The 22599-nt window shown below is 38.1% G+C and overlaps 1 protein-coding gene across 1 annotated transcript in view; it reads right to left on the bottom strand.

Moving 5' to 3' along the window:
* The window catches only part of USH2A (usherin), a 766975-nt gene that overhangs the window by 576054 nt on the left and 168322 nt on the right, over positions 1-22599 (bottom strand). The window contains exons 15-19 of the mRNA XM_061626123.1: positions 20506-20664; positions 13387-13881; positions 10554-10826; positions 8543-8700; positions 7896-8040 (exon numbers count right to left, since the gene is read on the bottom strand). Of these exons, the coding sequence (XP_061482107.1) occupies positions 7896-8040; positions 8543-8700; positions 10554-10826; positions 13387-13881; positions 20506-20664 (1230 nt within the window). The remainder of the gene's footprint in view (positions 1-7895; positions 8041-8542; positions 8701-10553; positions 10827-13386; positions 13882-20505; positions 20665-22599) is intronic.

Below are 22599 nucleotides of genomic sequence, written 5' to 3'. Positions count from 1 at the left end.
TATGCCATTCAACCTCATGGGTAGATCATTAGGACTCCACTTGTATGGAATGGGAATGATCGAGACAAGGAAATGGCTGAGCAGTGATCACCAAGGATACCTTGCTCCTAAGTCTGGAATCCTGTCAGATGGGCCCCAGCGGCATAACAGGGTTGCCTATTGATTGATTTAAAATGCAATACCCTAAACTTCAATTTTAAAAACTCATAGAGTGACTTACATTAATCAAGAGGTTGTAAAAACGGTATTCAAAACAAAGTTAATAACAAATTAAATGAATATAAAATAGCAAAGCAGCAATAGACAGCAATAAAACAGTTCTACAAGTAGACACACACACACTTACAAAAGGTGAAACATTGGAAACCTAAAACCTTAAGTTATGTATCCAGAAACACTGCCTATACCTTTAAATATCCCAGGCTATGGTCTGAAGGCACATGAGGATAGCACCTTGCTGAAGCTAAGCAGGGTCAGGTCTGGTCAGTGCCTGGATGGGAGACTGCCTGGGAACCATATGTAAGCTGCCTTGGGTTTTGATCATAAAAAGAAAGGTGGGGTATAAATGTAATAAATAAATAAATACATATCCAGATGTTAAAGGAAGTCCCTGCCATGGTGCGTCCCTATTCCTCACTAGTCCTGTCCTCTGGCCACTTCCAACATGAGACTAATTTTGTCCTATAGGAGGCAGGTAGAAGTACAAGTGAAGAGTTGGTAGGGAACTGGTGGGCAGTGGAGTAGCAATAGCTTGGCTTGCTGCCTCAAGGCATTTATAGTTATTTGCACCATATCTGGGCAAGGATTAGGCAATTGTATTGGTTATCCTGCTGGCATACCTGTACATGGAAGGATTCAAGCTACTTATTTCTAATTTAAAGTAGTAGGGCTTGAATCAACTCTTTGGTACCTTTCAGAAAATCTGTATGTGAAATATACCTCAAATAAACATAACAAGTTTTAAGAGTTAATTTTATTATGGGCATACAGAATCATATTTCTTTAAAAATCAATGTAATGGTATTTTTTTAAAAAAAAATCCTAAAAATATATTGCTTCCACCATATGGGACAACCAACGACTCACCAACCGATTTAAGATGCAGCATATTGAGCTGACCATATGTTACAGTGCTGTTGAATGGCTGAGTGATTCATGCCCGTCACATTCTAGTATATCAATTAAAGCTCCTTGAAGTCTGCATGATTTGTGTCTCTGTTATTAAACCCTGCTAATTCATCCCACTTACACATCTGTTATAAATCTCTAGGAGTGCTGCATGATTCATGGCAATCTGTGAGCATGGTACAGCAAATTCTTCTCCTTGTAATTAACAGTAAATTGTTTTACTGCCATGCAATGAATTTTTCAGTTATATTGCAAATGAACTCCTAAATGCATGGCTCTTTCCTAAGAACTGACTTATATCATTAGGCAATTAAAAAGTATTGCTTTGAACCAAAAGCTTTTAATCAAGAGAAATACAACTTAAACTCAGCCTAAAGACCATGCAAATTTGACATACTGGCAACAGAATAATTTGTGCAATTTCCCGAGGAGTGAAATATGTCCTTTGGGGAGAACAAACAAATAAGGTTTGGCTCATGCTCTGGTGCACAAAGAGCACCCAATCTGTAGCTGGAGAGCACTTGGCAAGAGAAGATACTCAGCAGATACTGTTTATCTCTGGAGTTATTTAAGTCATCTATCATTTGCAAATTCCTCAGATTATGTTTCACGTCTCTAATTGTAACAGTGCCTATATTCTTGAAATAAATAATTGGATAATTAACCAAGCAAAATCATCACAAGATTCCAGTGCTGTTCAAGAGTTTCAGTCAAAGGTGAAGCCAATTCGCTTTAGCTTTGCTGCCTCTGTAGTTTCCTGGAGAGGCTTTGATTCTTCTCCCTCACTCCCCACTTCTGACTAGTTCTTGGCAACAGTCTGAAATTCATGAGTCCATACTTCCAGTCAGTAGTTTAACAACAAATAAAATTAAATTCAGAGAAGGAAGCCTAATTGAAGGACAGCAAGCAAAAGAGAGTGTGTGTGGATTTATATATATATATGGAAGGCCACATTTGCATGCTCATTTTCCCTTTTTAGCATGGAGCAGAAAGTGACTAGCTTAATGAGGGATTATTCAAGACAGGAATGAACAAAATGCATTCATAACTAAGAATAAAGATTGTATTAGGAAACAAAAAACAGGCAACTGCTGAGAAAGAAGGGGATGATTGGTTTATGCATTATGAATAAAAAGGTAGAAAAATATTTATATTAGTATTCACTAATGACTATATATACAAGATTGCTGTAATTAAAATTATAAATTAACATATTAAGAGTGCTTGTTTAATCACTTTGGGTCCCAGTCACAATGACAGACTTTTATGTACTTGCATGCAAAGCAATGTGTATTTTCAGACCACAGGCAAACAGCCTGTGTATTTTACTTTTAATAGAGAAAGGAAAACCTAATGCACCACTAATTACCAGTTAATTGGATATAGGTGATTTTTAAGACTATGATAGAGTTTTGTGCTTAAAAAACATTATATGATAGGTAAAACATATGGTTCTTATCAGTGGCATGTACCTTTCTGAACTATTGAAAATTCAGGCATGATAGGTTTCTTTTCGAATACAATAGCAAAACTTGAATAAAAAAACAGAAATCAAATCCAGTGTTTAATTCAGGAAGGTATGCAGCTTGTTTTGCTTTTTTGAAAATGAAGCATTTGCCACATAAGTAAGATTGCCTAAGGAGGGGGGGTAAATCCCTAAAAATAGAGAAATCTGTATATGTGGCCCTGGGGTATTCCACGAAGGATATACATGTAAGAACATAAGAAGAGCCGTGCTAGATTGGACCGTCTTTCTAATCCAGTAGCATCCTGTTTCTGACAGAACCTTCGAGGAAGCCAACAATTAGCTCACAATTAGGGCTTGAAGAAAATGTCTCATTCCCTTTGTTGCTCTGCAGCATCTGTTATTTGGTGTTTTACTGCATCTAAATCTGGAATTTCTATATAGCCGTCATGACTCATAGTTGTTAATAGATGTAGCTATTAATTTCAAGAATTGATTATGTGGGGTACACTCAAGCCTCGCATTGAGGTTATGGCAGATATGTTGCTAAGTACACAGTACTATAGCTGTCCTCAGGTGTTGTCTTTTAAGTGTGTGTAGGGCAGCAGGAGCAAGTATGCTAGCTTTGCCTCCCTTGTCATCGTTCCCATCTCTTTTCAGCTTATGGAGGCTTCTTGTGTATTTTAGAACCTTGTTTTTCTGAGGGTTTAAAATCATGTGGTGAGCCTCCACAAATACATGAGCTCCCAACTTTGCACAGTCTCCATTACAAGTTGGAAGGCAGGGATAACAAGAACAAGCAGGAAGCTAGCAGACTCATCCCTGTTACCCTCCCCATGTATTTTCTGTGTTTAAAAGTAATTGCTGAACAGAGCTCACAGGTTCCCCATAAGGATCAGCCAGGAAAAGGGAGGGAGGACATGAAGCCTATTGTAGTATGAATCTGCTCATTTTTAAGACCATTATTGGAGGCACTTCTCACATAAGAGAAAGGTGGCAATTGAGGAAAGGAACATTTCAGCCCAACTCTGGAATGCTCACCTGCAAGCAGGGGTGGGGAAGAAATTAAGTTCAGTTGCATTTTAGCATGAATCTATCAAATTTGCACTTTCCAAAACAATATGAAAACTGACACACGTTAGGAATTTGCACTTATCTGAATTTTGCAATGCAGTTCTCCAGCCAAACAATATTCACATAAATGTATATATTAGGTAAAAGTGTGCATAAAAATGAAATAGTAGTGAAAATAACATACAAAATGTATTCTATTAAAATAAATTGCTGGCAAAAATGTGTAGAATAGTCAAAACTGCATAAAACATGCTCTTATTGGGAAAAATTCTCACTAAAATGCTGAACAATTTTCATGAGCATTTTTAATGAAAATTGCTGCAGAAATGTGGAGAACAGAATTTAAGACCAGAGGTGTAGTCGTCCAGGGTCTCAGGGTGTCATAGACCCTTTACTTTTTAGGGAGTAGGGTCCAAAAGTCTCCAGCGTTCTATGAGTCAATCAGCATGAAAGGGAAGTGTGTTAGCCACTGAGAAGAACTTTCTAAGATGTTTCCTTGTCCTTTTGTGCTGATTGGAGCCAATCAGAGTGAAAGGAGGTGAATGAGCCACTGATAAGACTTTTTTCAGTAATAACACACAGGCTCCCTTTTCATGCTGATTGGCTCCTAGGGATATCTGTTGTGGGAGAAGACATGTGTGATAAGGACTGAGGAGTGTGGAGATAACGATGGGGAGCAAGCAAGTCAGTGAGGGAGTGGGCATGGCTGAGGGGACGTATCATGACTATCAAGAAGGGACCCTGTACTTCTAGATTTGCCACTACATTACTGTTTAAGACAGGGAAAATGTGAAACTAAGAGAACTGCAATTGACAGATCCTTCCAACCTGCAAACTACTCCTCTGGTGCCTGGTTTACTGAGTTATAGTCGTTGCCCAGGATTTTATGGCTCATATAACCTATGCTGCTAGTTGTGTTGTTATTTGTTGCAATAGTGCTATTTTTTAATCTGTGGAGGGGTTTGGGTTTTCCCCCCATTTATTGTTTTAATGTTGTCCTTTGCTTTTGTCTTTTTAATCTTTGGAAGCTATACTTATTTTTTAAAATAATAACAATAATAATAATGAAGCAGAATATATGAAGTTAAATAAATAAATATAAATGCTCCATTGAGCTCAGTGGGGCTTCCTTCTCACTTGTTTGGAGGGAACTAGTTTAATACATTCCCATATTTCACTTTTAAAAACTGTAATCTTTAGCACACAATGGTAGTGTGGTCCACTGACTGATGTATTCTAGGAGAGACTCATCAGGTAGCCTTGAGTACGTCACTCTCTAATCATCTCAGATTCTCATTTGTAAAAAAAAGAGACCAAAAGTGTCATTGTGAGGAGAAATACAAAATGTACTTTATAAAAAAAATCTTTGAGAACAGAGTAAGCTATATAAATCATAGACAGCAGTAAATTACTGTAAGATTAAGGCTTCTCCAGCTATTTTTTTCCTTGCTGGAATGTAATAAAAACATAGGTAAGAAGACTTAGGGGTCTGTGTGTTTCAAGTGGGCTTCAGTTCCAGAATGTTTAAAGATTTATAAATATTGGCCCTGTTCCAGCTAAAGTTAGCCATGACAAAGTCCCATTGAAAGCAATGGGACCTCAGTTAGTCGCATAACTAAATTGTTCCTTTGCTTTCAATGGGAGTTCATGATCAGCTTTAGCTGGATCAGGACCACTGAATTTGCAATACTTATGTTTATTTTATTTATTACTACATTTATATCCCACCTTTTCCCCGAAAGAACTCAAGGTGGCATACAAACATGGTTCTCCCTCTCCCAATTTTATCCTCACAACAACCCTGTGAGGTAGGTTAGGCTGAGAGAGTGCGACTGGCCAAAGTGAGCTTCATGGCTGAGTAGGAATTTGAACCTTGGTCTCACAGGTCCCAGTCCGACACTCTAACCACTACACCACACAAATTCTCAATACTGTGTCATTCATTCATATGAGAGGCCTGGGACACAAATACTTGTTAATTAGAAATTAGGACAAACAGCACTGTTTTAGGATTCCACTGGCAGGACTGGATAATAAGTACCATCATATAGCTCAGGTTTGTATAAAGGTAGTCTGCTATATACAGGTCATTTAAACTATTTTAGAACCCTTTATATTTCCATTTTAAGAGCAATACATTCAAAAACCTTTAAATTTATTCTTTGATCACCTATGAAATCTGCACTGACAGCCATGAAGCCAGTGTAAGCCAGTTTTTATTCAAACTAAAATTTAATATCTGACAATTAAGTGATAACTGCATTCTTAGACATCAGTGGGAATTTGATTTAGATTTTAAGTTCAGATTTGTATTTGCATATTCTGGATTCCAGCTTGGGTGAACCATGCATAAATATCCAAGTGTATTCTTGTTTACACTTAAAATGGGAGCTGAATAAATTGTCTTATTCTAATCTATATGTCTATGCATAACAAGGGGGGGTGAGGAGTGCATATTGCACAAGGACCTCTCCTTGTGCCATCCTGGTCCTGACAATCCTTCTGTTTGTGCAGGTTTTGCACAGCAACACCTACACAGATGGGCCTGTCATGCCCCCTGAATGTCTAAATATTCACTTTTGCTTTGACACATGAGCAAGAGACAATAACCAAATGGTTATCTTCTCTCAGCCACCAGCTGTTCACCATTGGCAGCAAAGACGGTAGGAGTATTTGCAGAAGCATCAGTCCCAGATTTTCTCAGCAATATCTGATGATTCCCCACAGAAAATAATTATTCAGGTTTTCATGGCACTTATCCGCTGCTTTCTACATATTTACTTTAAACTCCATATTAGAAAGTATAGACATAATCATTTTCTTTATGTTTCCAATGTAAAAGTGTATAAATGCAGAGAGAATTTTTTAAAAATCAGATTGATTTAAAAAAAATGTATGTGCATGATATTAGATAACTGCACCTGCCAGAGCCTAAAGTTAATGTGCTATTGGCAGGTGGGGATCCTTTAACTTCTACAAGGCGATGCTCTGAATCCAGAGTCTTCGAAATTCTTGCTTTATGCAAAACTCAAAATTGTTATTTCTAAAAGTGTCCTAATGAAGCTGTCTGATGAAATTGACAAAGGTTCTAGCCCCCTTCACCTCCAACTGTTTTCCTGGGCAGATCTCCGTATAGCTGTTGTGAATATGAAGAAGAAAGTCTTTGTGGCCTTGTTGGCTACATGTCTGCTTTTGGTTTGCATTAGTTTTCTAGACTATCAAAGAAAGGCAATGAAAATAGAAGAGCAGATCTCTCTCCCCCCCTCTTTTGTGACTAGCAAGACTGGGTTTGTAGCTTCTTTTCCCAGTCTCCCACAATGTCAATACAGGAGTATATGGACAAATGGTCTCACCTGGTATATTACTGACACACCAAACACCAGTGTTAACACTGGTATTTTCTACTGCAAATTCGTTGAGTGTTGAAGTAATACATACATATACAGTAACACGGGTTTAAACACTCAGGATCAGAAACCCTTTGAAATTTGCACTTATCCAAATACTGTGATGCAGTTCTCCAACCAAACAATGTTAACAAAAATGCATATATTAGGGGGAAGTGTGCATTAAAATGAATCTATTACTAAATATAGCATACACAGTGCATTATATTAGAGAAATTGCTTGCAAAAACATGTACATTAGTCAAAGATGCATACAAAAATGTGTTTATTAGGAGAAAATCACACTAACACAATTTTCATGAGGATTCATGAATTTTCATGAGGATGTGGAGAACTGAATTTAAGACTGGAAAAAGGATAAACAGAGAGAACCGAAATGGACAGATCCTTCCATTCTTCATTAGAGTGACACTGGTATCTCTTGCCCTTAATCACTACACTAAAGTAGGTATCCAAAGGCAACAAGTTGTACTTAAGTGGTAGAACCCAAGCTTAGAAGTACTGCAAATTAAATCTGTGTGCTAAAAATGCTATTGTTATGATAGGGGCTGCTAATAAAATATTAACTTCATTAGGTTTCTGCACTATATTTGTTGAAACTGTTTACAAACACATGTTAAATGAAACCTATGTGGAAAACATGATATTTTGCTTTTATCTGTCATGGTAAACAAATAGCAATTAAACTAGTCACTTTGTATTAGCATAACACCAATCTCAGTCGATGGGCTGATCACAATGACCTGTGATCATCAATAATGGTGCTCATTAGAAAGGTTCATGCTAACTTTACACTTCAATACAATTTTTTCTCTCCTTACCTGCTGCTAAAGTTTGTCCCATTCCTGGCTCACTGCTGACACAATCAACTCGATTGCAGAGAGTAATGGTAAAATAATAAATTCTGTATGGTTCCAGCCCTTTCACTATGTAGGACTGTTCATCAGCTTCAGTCATATACAAAACCTGAAATGCAAATAGAATTAGGATGGCTGTCCTGATAGTGCTTTCACTATCTTCCACTAATAAAATGGCATGCTTTGCAATACGAAATTAGCTTTTGCTTATTTTTGTTTTATCTTAGACATTTGCTAAGTCATTCATAGAAATAGGACTATTTTGAGGAACCTCAACAAGCAATTAAGAAATGTTACATCTGCACTGGGCCTCTTGTATATCCTTGCAGAATTAAATCACGACTTCCTGTATGCAAGCAAGGGGACATTTCCCTTCTGAACAATCTGCCAGAAACATGCGATGTCCTCTCATACAGCAACAAACAAACAGATAATGAGCTCCACCCTGGGCAAACTGCCATAACAAGTTTGATACCCCCCACTGCACTTTGATAATGGCAAGCGCTTCTCTGTTGGCAAATCAGAATATGGCATAGCCAGCAAGGCTGGGACTTCTTTATAACATACATATATCAATGAGCAGGGAAACAGATTGCTAATAACAATAATACCTGAGAATATACTGGCAATACTTTTTGTTCGGTAATTACATTGACACTGTACCCCATCACTTCTCCTCTTGCTTCATTATCTTGTGGCTTTTCCCAAGATACATTGACAGAATATGGTGAAAGAGGGAATACTGATGGAGGTGGCATGAATACAGGAGCTAAAACAAAAATAAATGTGCTAATTTATCATAAAATAAATGAACAACATGTGTCAGGCAAGTTTTCCCACTATATTTGTAAAATACCATCTGTTAAACTTGATAAAATGGCTGTTTGCATCCAATTGCTAAATAAGCAGCTTGTAGAAATTAATTTTCAGGTCTAAAAGGAATTTTCATATGGTTTTTCAATGCGACAATTTTAAAGTAAATGTATCCCACCTATAGTATGAGATCTATTATTTTTATGGTGCACTAACCACCACTTAAAATCTGAAACACAATATAGGTTTCACATAATGATGAAGTAGATGAAATTTTAAAAGCGCAGCCATTCTGTGATCTGGGAAAAAACTGATTAGAGGAAAGATTGTTGAACACTTAAACATCGTTGAAGTAAATTTAATTGCCGAGGAGGTTTGAAATTAACATGTTTCTCTTGTGTTAGAATAGTGGATATTTTAGAAATGTTTAATTATGTGACATCTGACATACAGGATAAGCCTACATTTTTCAAGTCTTATATAGGCACTATAAAATGGTTGTATTTTGGGAAACACCATTTACAAATTTGTCCCCAGCCAAACCTGCTGGATGTTTTGAAGTTAACAATCCATCCACAAACCAATTACGATAAATATCCTTGGCTTTAAGCCATTTATTCATAGGCAAGTTCTAGCTGAGGGAAATCGGTGGGGATTATGTACAACTGAAGTATGTTTGGGATTGGGATACCCACATGGTTGACAAGAAGTACAGCACTATTATGAACCAAATTATTCCAAAAGTCAGTTTAATGGAAATCAGTGGGATTTACTTCTGATTAAGTATATAATGGAACTGAGATGTTCATTTAAATGAGTTTAAGTTATAGAACAAAATATAAATCAATCTTTTCCAACATAGTAGAAGACTTTAAAAATAAGCAAAAGAGAACTCATATGCTAGAAAGTCATGTATGTATCTAAACAACCAGCCAATTCAGTATGACAATTCCTTAGTCATCATTAACTGGATTGAGTGTGGACATCAACCACATCCACCAATTTCATGAAAATAGGATCAGAGAACACAATAATTTATAAAAGTGTTTTTATATTATCACATTTATAAGACTTCAAAAGTAAGGGCTCAATCCAGCCAAAGTTAAGTCTTTTTCAGCTATATTGATTTCAGTGGAAGAGTTAAACATGGGACTATTTATGCCATATAAGATTTAAATGTTGCAGCTTAAGGTCAAGGGTAGACATTTTAGAGCACCATGTATGGCTCCCATCAAAGCTGAAACCCCACAGGTCCTCCACTGTCACATAATACATGATGTAGTCATGTTTATTTATGAGACTCCACTCAACTGTAAAACCTGCTGCTTGCAGAAATGGAAAGGTAGGCAACACAACAAATATCATATGTTTCATAAGAGTAGATGTTACTGGGGTAGGAGATATAGGGCTAGCTTTTGACAGCAGCCATACATGTTACATAACATCTACTTCCAGCATTCATTTCCTGACTTTCAAGGATCATTACAACCCTGACATGAAAGTAATATTTGATGTGAAAAATTTGGAAGGAAAAAATGATAAAAATGAAATATAAAGGCTTAAGATTCTGCAAATAAGACTAACCTATATGTAGTATAGTTTAAGTATAGCTGTTAGTTTTCCATAAGGAATGACTAGTGAATTCAAATGAACAGCTCATTATTAAAAGGTTGGCAAATAATCCTATACAGTTACATAGTTAAGGTGAAATCCAAAGAAAAAAGCAATGACAAGGAGTAAGTTTTGAAAGGAATTTTCCAAAAGAAAAATCTAAATTTTGAAAATGAGCTTACAAGTGCTAACTATTACCTGCCTCTGCTGTTCTCTGTGATGTCCAACTAGAAAATACGCTGCCGGCCATATTGACTGATAAAACACGGAACTCATACTCTGTGAAAGGCTCCAAATCAGTGATGTTGGTGCTAGTTAGAGGTGGTTTCAAAGCATTCTCATTGGCAGATTCTATCACTGGATGAGGACTGAACCATCCACTAGTTTGGAAAACACGACTTTCAGGGGGAATATGACTTCCATCCACTTGTAGAGCTCCTTTCATGTACAATTCATACCTAATAATTATACCTAAAAATAACAATGCTTTATCAGTGGTTTACCAAAGAAATGTAAATCTCAAAAGATCTAAAAGTGTTCTGTTTCTAGAACCACCCATTGATGGTGCTGTACAAATACAAATACAACAATAATACATTGCAAAACCCATCTTTCCACAGGTAGGGGGGCTTGAGGAATTTAATTTCTGTGGGTTCTAATGTGAATTGACCTGATCTGCACCTCTCAAACTAATGTGGAGATTGGTATCCAGTCAATTTTGGGATATAGTTCTCATATAAAAAAATAGTTTCAAAATGTGTACTTTAAGATAAAATTCATTTAGAAATGCTTGCATCACAAGTGGGAAACCTCAGGCCTGCAAGTGAATGTCCCCTCCCACCAGCCTCTTTCTCTGGCTCTTGGGCTCTCCCCAGGCTATACCCTTCTAAGAATGTTATAACTGAACTGTCCTGGGCTGCTACTGGGAGAAAGGGCAGGATCTAAATATAATAAATAAATAATAAATAATTACGTCGGACTAATCTATCAAAAATGAAGATTTCCTTCTATCCACCCATTTGACCATCATTGTGGCATGAGCTCTTGCTGTGAAAGCTAGTCACCTTAGCACTCTACAATGATTTTTTTAAACATGCATACATTATACATAAATTGCTTTGTAATATACATTATTTACATGTTAATTTATGTATATAGATGCCTGTTTGTTTTTCTTGTATCTGAAGTGTTTGTTGCCAAAGGCAGCCGTTATGCACCAAGACTGCAATCCTAACCAATTCTACTCAAAAGTAAATCCCATCGAATGCAGTGAGACTTACTTCCAGATAAGTGAAGTTAGGATTTCAGACTTAATCTGTTTCCTGTTGTGAATTCAAAAACCAATTGAATGTATCACTCATTACTGTCTTTCAATGAAAAGTAGATACGTCTTTTGTTGCCTGTGGATTTTATATCTGCTCCTCGATTAAAGTCCTAACCTCACTGTCAAAGTGGGGAGAACCATCTGGATATGACTGCCCATTTTGAGCACCTTAAATCCTCATTTTAAGTAAGATTAAAATTTAAATTCCTTTCTTTCCCCACCCCTTAGTTTTCTTGACTTATAACTAAACTGTCTCTCCCTGATGCCTGGTATGGAAAATGACATAGGACAACAAATTTATACAACTGTGAAATCAAGGTAGCAAGAGTAGCTTCAACCCTAAGCCCACTTACCTAGGAATAAGCCCCACTGAATTCAAAGGGACTTATTTCTGAGTAGACACAATTAGGTTTGCAGCCATAGATGGCTTTGTGATGGGCCATTAACAACTTCATTAAATTTATCTTCAAGGTCCTACAAAGGTCCTCTTTGGAAGTTTTTTGTTTGTTTTGTTTGGGTTTTTGTTTTGTTTTGTTTTTTCCTTCAAAAGATGATAAGGGTTGCCCCTCTGGAAATTCATTAACTTTGGAAGTGAATATGCAGGGGACATAACTGATTTGCAAATTTCTGCTGATGGCTGAGATATGCACATATATTATGTGCTATGTAAAAATATGTTAAAATATGTATATTTCATTATCAATGAATGATGCAATGGAACTCAGACCTGTTCAAAATAAACCAATTGCAGGGGAACAAAAACAGTAGATAAAAGTGCAAATGAATATTGGAACACATTGAGACATGTTTATACATCTCTACACCCCTCACCAGCCTTGCTCACCAGGCACTCCTCAAGTGCTCTCGTCTGCCAGTAATGTGTCCTTGAACTATGTTAATGCCTCTTGCTAACCTGGATGACAGATGTACACATGTATGTGGCTAAAATGTAGCCTATTGTACTAAGGCATGAGTTCTTCTCACTTTTTGCTCTGTCACTGCCCACCACTAGCATGTGGCCTCTGGAAGGTTGACAATGAGGGAATAATTAAATACAAATTTTCATACAGATTCTTTAAAAAATCAGATTCATGCAGAAATGGGATAGAACAGACTATTATTGAACACATGCAAAATTAACACAGACCAGAAATCAACTGCTTAATCCACTCCTATCCACAAGAGCGGTTGGGCATGTAACAGGAATCATCATAATGCTCAACTGAGTCCCATTTCCTCTTCCCTAGCAGACCACTGACTATGCAAAGTATGAAGACATGTATACCACACCTCTTCAGCTAGTGCCTTCAATGAATGTGTGCATTTCTGCCAGATTGCCCTTCTTCTCCCCAGGGGCTCAGTTCATGAGCTACTTGTACTCAAGAACAGAAGTTGAGTATGGTTCCTTAGGAAAGAGGACAGCTAGATGTGTATATGGGACCATGCTAAGACCTCCATTTGTAGTGACAGCTGGCACAATGTAGAGACATGTATGGTCAAGGCCCAGGCATTTAAGAGAGGAAAGAGGCCCCACTGAGCTCTGTGATGATCTCCTGCAACACCCACAGTGGTACCTGGGGGGTGGGAACAGGTTGTATCCAGTAAAAATAATGTTAAGAATAGAAGGACCCATTATAATTCTCACATTTCAATTATATGGGCAAAACATGTTTGCATCCTACTTAAACCAAAGGCAGAAAATCCTACCATTTGCTTTCTTCGGTGCGGCCCATTTTATAGACAGTTCGGTAGAGCTGATACTATGTATGACTGGAGGCTGCTGTTCTTCAGGTGGGCACTGTGCAGTAACTACTACCACTGGCTGGCTCATCAAACAGCCTCCACTAGTACATGCTTGAACATAAAAATTGTATTTTGTGAATGGAATCAAATTCCAAACAGTTGTAGAGGATTCTAACCCTTCATACTGGCCACAACTCTGAAGATCAAGTAAAGAAGTGCATGTCAAGACATATCTCTCTATAGGACCAGAGTCCTTAGATAAGGTTGTCCAATTGAATGAAGCAGAATGTGGTCCAACAGGAATGAGAGGGTTTAAAATCAGGTTTCCTACAGGTATCCCAGATTGTGTTTTGTACATCAAGGCTGCACTTCTTGTAGATCCATGGACATTACTGGCCTCAAGGTGGTATGAATAGAAGGAATAGGGAGACAAAGGGGTATCTGTGAAGACCTGGGTACCTGCAACAGATACATAAAAAGTTATATTTCACTTGTCAAATCCCAAGGGACTACATTTAAAATTCTAATTTCTTCTACACTAATTATTTTAGAATTAGAATAGATACTTGGTCATTGTCAATACTTTCAGAAGTCCTTATTTTTACAATGAGAAATATTTTACCACCAATACCCTCTCATCTATTAGCATATAAACATTAGTGGAACTTTCAATAAGGTATGGGCAAGCATTCCTCTGAATTCAGATTTAGCACTGTATTTTTCAATGATCTGCATATTCTCTATCTTTGTGGAGTAATCCTTTTGGATCCAAACGCCCATGGCTTTCACCCGTCACCAGATTTTTACCCTTTGTACATTCCCTCCAATATATTGTTCTCATTGATCTTATTGATATATACAGCAGTACAGGTTTCTGTCTCTCTCCCTCTGCCACATCCCTCCACTCAAGTAATACAAGTGCCAATCAGAAGGAACCAAGCCAAGTCTTGGCCATGTTAAGGACTCAGGGATTGCCAAGGAGAAGGTGAGGGTGGGCACTGAAAGCTGCTTTTCTCCTTTCCTTTCCAAAAGGAAAACAGCCAGTCTCTCCTAACATGAAAAGTGACCAGTCTAAATTAAAGCAGAGGAAGAAGAGGCCTTTCTTTTCCTTTTTCAATATTTTCTTTCACAAATATTTATATTTTCTTTCATTTATCATAAAATATTGATATTAATATTAATATCACTATTTGAGGGGGAGGGGAAATAGGACTTGTAAAAGCAGCAGATAGTATCAAATCAATACTGCCTGTTAGGTCAACGGAATGCTTTCCAAAGTTGCACTGGCCAACGGATCTCATCCCTACTTTCAAATTTGTGAGCACCTGACTTTATATCATCAGCTATATCTCTTACATTTTTTAGCGTTTTGTTAAGACTATTACAACCAAGTGCTATTTCTTTGGATTATATATTAAGCACTGTTAAAGACATTTGTTAAGGTTCCATTTGTGACTTTGGATTATTTTTAAAAAATTAAGCATAATATTTTCATATTTTGTAAAAAATATTAAAAACAAGTTCCCATTTTTGTTGTTGTTATGTGCCTTCAAGTCGATTACGACTTATGGTGACCCTATGAATCAGCAACCTCTAACAGCATCTGTTATGAACCACCCTGTTCAGATCTTGGAAGTTCAGGTCTGTGGCTTCCTTTATGGAATCAAGTATGATAACCTCAGTTTCATCATTTTAGCTTCTAGTGATAGTTCTGGTTTAATTTGTTCTAACACCCAATTATTTGTCTTTTTCTCAGTCCATGGTATGCATAACGCTCTCCTCCAACACCACATTTCAAAGGAGTTGATTTTTCTCTTATCTGCTTTTTTCACTGTCCAACTTTCACATCCATACATAGAGATCGGGAATACCATGGTCTGAATGATCCTGACTTTAGTGTTCAGTGATACATCTTTGCATTTGAGGACCTTTTCTAGTTCTCTCATAGCTGCCCTCCCCAGTCTTCTTCCGATTTCTCAACTATTTTCTCCATTTTGGTTAATGACTGTGCCAAGGTATTGATAATCCTTGACAAGTTCAATGTCCTCATTGTCAACTGTAAAGTTACATAAATCTTCAGTTGTCATTGCTTTAGTCTTCTTGACGTTCAGCTGTAGTCCTGCTTTTGTGCTTTCCTCTTTAACTTTCATCAGCATTCATTTCAAATCATTACTGGTTTCTGCTAGTAGTATGGTATCATCTGCATATCTTAAATTTTTGGTATTTCTCCCTCCAATTTTCACACCTCCTTCATCTTGGGCCAATCCTGCTTTCTGTATGATATGTTCTGCGTATAGATTAAACAAATAGGGTGATAAAATACACCCCTGTCTCACACCCTTTCCAATTGGGAACCAGTCGGTTTCTCCATATTCTGTCTTTACAGTAGCCTCTTGTCCAGAGTATAGGTTGCGCATCAGGACAATCAAATGCTGTGGCACCTCCATTTCTTTTAAAGCATTCCATAGTTTTTCATGATCTACACAATCAAAGGCTTTGCTGTAATCTATAAAACACAGGGTAATTTCCTTCTGAAATTTCTTGGTCCATTCCATTATCCAATGTATGTTTGCGATATGATCTCTGGTGCCTCTTCCCTTCTAAATCCAGCTTGGATGTCTGGCATTTCTCACTCCATATATTCATAACAGAAATATTGCTTTCCTTTAATCAACATAAGAGGAGCTCTGCTGGATCAGACCAAAGGTTCATCTAGTCCAATTTCCCATAGGAGCCAACCAGATGCCTCCAGAAGATTCCAGATTCAGTCCCTGTTATCAACAGCTAAAACAATCAGGTAGGGGGTGATGGGAGTAGGAGGTGATGGGAAAGATCTTACCTTGAGACCTGGAGAACCATTGCCTGTCAGAATAGACAATACTGGGCTAGATGAACCAATGGTCTGGCTGAGGATACGGATGAAGTATATACTGATAACCAGTAGCAGACAGCATGGTGGGGCGAAGGCACTTACCTGACCTCCCAGCAGGTGAGTCAGTGCTGCTTACCAGGTGGGGGGGAAGCAAGGCAGTGGAGAATGTAGCACAGTATGCACCGGCAGAAGCACTGGCTTGGCATGGCTGGTATATTTGCATTGCATCAACCTCACTGCCACCTCATCCCTCTCCCTCCTGGTAAGCAGCAGCAGGTCACTTGCTGGGAGATCAGGTAAGGGCTTCCACCCCACCATGCTGTCAGTTACTGCTGGTAACCTTGCATAAAGCATTCATTTCCTTGATACAATCTCAATAAATTTAATCAGCATTTGTAAACAGTTATGGTCATTATTGTACAATTTGATACCTTAAACAGCTTTCTCTTTTAAGGAAGCATTGCCAGAAAGCACCCAAGTTACAGAAGAAAGCAAATACTTTATTCTCCATCTATTCTTGCTTCAAAAAGAAGTCTCAGAATTATTTCACTGTAATGTTGCAAAGCCACTGATCAAATATTCAGAAGACTACTGTTAATTTTCCTTAAAAATTTCAGCGCTTTTGCATTTGTAATTTCAAACTCTCATTTAGTACAAAGACTGTTTGCATGCTGTTGCACTTAGGTGGTGACCCCTGTGTGTATTACAGATGCCACACACATTTGAAAAGTCATAAACATAAGAATCGTGCAGCATTAGCAAAGTTTTCTTAGTAGTCACATGCCAGATAGTAGATTATTTTCATATCATTAATTATCATGATTGTCAGGAAATGTCAGAATGGTAATTTTTTTTAAAGAAAGAACAGTTGTGGCTTTAGAAAATTATTTATTTAACAGCCCTATATATCAGCCCTATTTCCTATGATTAGGAAACCAGTAGTTAGGTAATGTTTTAAGAGCAGCTGCCCATCTATGTTAATGTGATTTCAAAATGGCATCAGAACACTGTTCTAGAAGGATTGCTCCATTCAGTTCCAAGAACATAGTGTTGCTGTTTCTTAACCTTCTCAATACATACATTTGAACTGCTAAATGTTCTTGTTAGCATATGAAAGATGAAATCCAGAATTTATCCTGGACAAATCCAGTAAGCTAGTGTACATACATACAGTACAAAAGTGTAAGAATATGAGCGTGAAGCGAGTACTTAACTTGGATCAGGATTCAGCCTATCTGCTACTACCAAGCTTTAGGCAACAGAAGGGATAAAACAAGCATATGAAACCAGGTATGATTTATTGGTTAGAGTGCTGGAATTAGACTGGAGAGGCTTGGGTTTAAACTCCTGCTCAGCCATGAAGCGCATGGGGTGACTATAGGGCAGTCAGCCTCTTAGCCTGACCAGCCTCACATAGTTCTACATCTGTAATTTCAAGGATATTTTACTTCTTTGGAGGAAGGATAAAAATGTGAGATAGATATAGGCAACTTATAGCCAAATCTGGCCTCAAATGCTTTCCATCTGGACCCCAGCATAGCACCAATTCAAATAACCCAACACATGCTATTATAAAACTCAGCCACTTCTCTTAATATGCAGGGATAGCAAAGGGATCTTGAACTCCCCCTCCCTCCCTGTGATGAACAAGAGAGGCTGTGGCATAGCCTTTCCTTTATTAAGATTGCATTCAGACATGGGGTTTATTGTGTTAGTTCAGAGCTTGGCAAAGTTACTTTTTTGAACTACAACTCCCATGAGCCCCAGCCAGAATGGCCACTGGATTGGGCTGATGGGAGTTGTAGTTCAAAAAAGTAACTTTTCCAAGCTCTGGTTAGTATACAGATTATAATGGTAGCTCTTCGGTTGTAATATCTAACATTCCTTTCACACTACAGTACCAGTTGTGTTATGGAACTGTGGCTTTTTGACCAATATACTTACTGCCACGTTGCACTAATTTCATTCACACTGTGAGTGTGGTGTGACACAACAGTGAATGTCATTGGACATATCACTACTCCCCCACCCTTTCCACATATGTGCATTCCTATTCTCCCCATGAAAATGGCAGGAGACAACTGCGTGCTGGTATACTGCCCCAAATTTTGTCACTTTACTTGCACAATTATCTGTATTAATGGGGTTGCAAACAGTCTTTTTCTGGCAGCAATTAACATGGAAATAAGTGCACAACTTCCACCATATTCTGTGAGAATTCCAGAAGTGGCTTTTACATTTTGCAAATGATAAAAAAAACCTGTGGAAATTATCAGGTAAGTATACATTGGGAAAATGGAATAAACTGCTGTCTGAATGTAGGCTTTGTATCTCGCCTGTTCTCTCCTGTACAAGGAAGACACAAGGACAAAGGAATGAATTGCTGAGGTTCATAAGAAAGTGTTGTCATCCCACAGCATCTTTTGCTGTTCACACTGGTGGAGAAAATATTTAAAGAGCCCATTTCCCTGTGCCTTGGCATTGATGAGAGTGAGTCAGTGAGGGGAGTCAACGTTGCTGGATCTCCAATCCTTGCTTAGTTGAAAATATGTTTGCTGAACATGAATAGGCAAGATCACCTGATACTAGACTTAAACTGGCTGGCACTTCAATATCAATCAGTTTTAGCAGGTTTGGCAGTGAAATATTTTATTTATTTTCAAATATTTAGATTCATCATTGAATCCATCTTTCTTCCATCATGGAATCCAAGGCAACATATATGTGGCTTCTAGGTGGTGATCAATCCACACTGCACTGACCACACTCAGGTCTGCTTAGCTTCAGGAAGGTAATGACCTAACGTGCCTTCAGACCATACCTCGGAATCATTAAGTACAGTTCATTCTCCGTATTCTGCCCTGCCTCTCTTCCCTGGCTTGGACTTGGACAGGGGTAGCCAATATAGTACCCTCCAGAAGTTCAGTTCCCATCAGCCCCAGCCAGCATGGTCAACAGTCAGGTATTATGTGAGTTGTAGTCCAGCAATATCTGCAAGTTATCATATTGGTTATCCCTAGACTAGAAGAACCCTGTTGCAGGCCCTGCAAGAGAGCCGTACCTAATACTATTTAATAGCAATATCAGAACATAAGAAAAGCCTGCTGGATCAGGCCAATGATCCATCTTGTCCAGCATCCTGTTCTCACAGACCTTCCAATTGCCCATGGAAAGTCTACAAGCCAGAACTGACTGCAAGAGTGCTCTCCCCTCCTGTAGTTTCCAGAATACCTTCTCCGACTATGGAAGCAGAGCATAGGCCATCATGGCTAGTAGCCACTGAGAACCTTATCCTCCAATATTTGTCTAATCCTCTTTTAAAGTCATCCTAGTTGGTGGCCATCTAGGATGGCCTTTTGTGGAAGCAAATTCCATAACTATGCACTGTGTGAAAAAGTCCTTCCTTTTATCTGTCCTGAATCTTCCAACATTCAGCTTCATTGGATGTCCATTAGTTCTAGTGTTATGAGAGAGGGAGAAAAGCTTTTCTCTATCCACTTTCTCCATGCCATGCATCATTTTATACACTTCTTTTATGTCACCTCTTACTCAGCTTTTCTCTAAACTGTAAAGCCCCAAATGCTTCAACCTTTCCTCATAGGGGAGTCACTCCATTCCCTTGATCATTTTGGTTGCCCTTTTCTGAACCTTTCAAGCTCTACAATATCCATTTTGTGGTGGGGCACCAGAACTATACAGGTATTTCAAATATGGCTGCACCATAGATTTATATAACGGTATTATGATATTGGCAGCTTTATTTTCAATACCTTTCCTAATGATCCCTAGCATGGAATTTGCCTTTTTCACAGCCACTGCACACTGGGTCGACATCTTCATCAAGCTATCCACTGCGACCCCAAGGTCTGTTCCTGGTCACTCAGCGCCAGTTCATACAGCAGATAGAAAGCTTAAATCATAGTTGTATAGTGTGTAAAAAGATGGGAGACAAGGTAATATGCATTGTATCTAACCAAATTCTACTCAGAGTATACCCATTGAAATTAATGCATCAAAGTAAATCCTGTTCATTAATTTCAATGGGTCTATTCCAAGGAGGACTAGCATTGGATACAACCCTATGTTTAGCATGTAGATGGGAAAATCTCTGAAGACACATACTATTTCAGTCGGGAATAGGAACGGATAAAAAAAAAGAACAGATATGTGAAAGAGTGAAATATGTATATGTAGTATTCATGAACACTCACTATAAGGATAGTTGTCTTCAACTGTATAGATCTGACTTTCATTTCTGTAGAGCTTGTACACAATCCTGTTTGAATTTGGAGAATCAGGTGGATTCCAAGCAAGTCTGATAGCAGAAGAATTTAGAACTTCTCCTCTGGGTGGAGGTTGCTGGGAAGGAGCTGGATTACAATAAAACAAAAGCCATATTTATGCATCGAGGGAACCAATCTTCAGAAATGGAAGCACTTTTTTTTTTTTTTTAAGAAAAAGGATCTTCTGACAAAGGAAAAGTTTATCAAGCTTTTGTCTAGTCCCGGAAACAAATCTGTATACCAAAGCAGCCAGGCAGCATACATGAAAAACTACAAGTGCAAAACATCTAAAATAACATAATTTTGCATAAAGAACTCCTTCAAGTTTGCTTTTGATGAAAATCTGTGCAACGTATACATAGAGAGTAATATGCAGAGCCATACAAAATGAGTAGATAGAACCCTCCCCTCCACTCAGGCCACTTCGTCCCTCCCATTCTTTCCATGTCAGGCCTTTCCACACCTTCTCTACAGGCATCCAGAAGCTTGTTCTTTTCTTAGCTCCTGGCATGCAAGCCCCTTCCAACTCTACAGTTCTAAGGTTCTATGAGTCACAGACCCAGGACCAATACAGACAATCAGCTTAGTCAGTGGTAAGATTTTCTACTGTGATTTACTATTTGTAAATGAAAAAATGAATGAAAAATTGATTGTTAATGAATTTTTTAATGAAAAAACAGTCTGATTTCCTCCCCTAAAATTCTAATGTGTAGTAAAGGTTAAGGGCCTTATCAAGTGATAAGCCTTCCTCAAAGACATTAACTACTAAGTCCCCATCTGCACTATACACTTAACGCGGTATCGTGCCACGTTAAATAGTCGTGGCTTTTCACAAAGCATCCTGAGAGCTGTCATTTCAGTTAAGGGTGCTGAAAGTTGTTAGGAGACCCCTCCTTGACTCTCACAGAGCTATAGTTCCCAGAGTTCCCTGGGAAGAAGGGGAATAGCTCCCCCCACCCAGCAACTCTCAGCACCCTTAACTACAATTTCCAGGATTTTTGGGGGAAGCCATGACTGTTTAAAGTGGTATCCATGCTTTAAATGCATAGTGCAGATGGGGTCTTGGTCAGAGCTTGGAAAAGTTACTTTTTTGAACTACAACTCCCATCAGCCCCAGCCAGCAGGGCCACTGGATTGGGCTGATGGGAGTTGTAGTTCAAAAAAGTAACTTTTCCAAGCTCTGGCTTGGTAAACTGATCATCTGTTGATCTGTAATAGTACTCTACAGCAGGTGACGCTGAATGGGGAAGATATTTCCTCATACCATAGAGCTAACTCCCCAACCTGGTTTCACCTAGATATATCTGAATGGTAATTCCTATGATCCCTGACCATTGCCCATGCTAGTTGGGCTTGATAGAAGTTCCCATCCAAAATCCCTGGGGTCATAAGATTGGGGAAGGTTTCTGTCAAGTCTCATGGCTGGATTTTTTTTTTTTAAGGAGCATCTTGTCTTCCCTGCTTTTTCTCCATAGTTATCAGGTTTTAAGTTTAAGATTCCTATTCCAGGTTTTGTTTATATATTTTGAAATATTAGATTTGTGAGGTATTTTAGTATTTATTTTAGTATGTTTTGTACAGACACACCCTTTAATGTATGAATAAAACTCCCCACTTTATTCGCAGATTAAGAAAACTGGTTGTTTATTGCTGGAATATAGTGGACAGGAACCAGAAAAAAATCTATAGAAAGGTGATGTCTTGCTCCAGCCCATAATAATATATTATTTAAATAATTTAAACCCATAAAGGTCAGATAATTACAGTATATTTCAGGGGTTTGTTTTGCCTTTAAGTGAAAAACTGTAGTCATACCTCTGAAGTTATTGTTCTGTGTGCTGTATGATGAAGACCCTGCATGGGGGAGTGTACATATATTGATCTTGATTTTAAGGTGTGAAATTACACACAATACACTTCACAGTCTTAAAAGCAATGCAGCAGAGAACTTAAAAGCAATGCAGTTTTCTTTTGAAAAAACCAGAATGTTTTCCTAAGAGAAGCAAAACAACTCCAAAGAGA

Source organism: Rhineura floridana, chromosome 4 (assembly GCF_030035675.1).
Source record: "Rhineura floridana isolate rRhiFlo1 chromosome 4, rRhiFlo1.hap2, whole genome shotgun sequence".
Taxonomy (NCBI): domain Eukaryota; kingdom Metazoa; phylum Chordata; class Lepidosauria; order Squamata; family Rhineuridae; genus Rhineura; species Rhineura floridana.
Note: the sequence above shows the minus strand (reverse complement) of the source record. Positions and strands in the feature narration are given on the sequence as shown.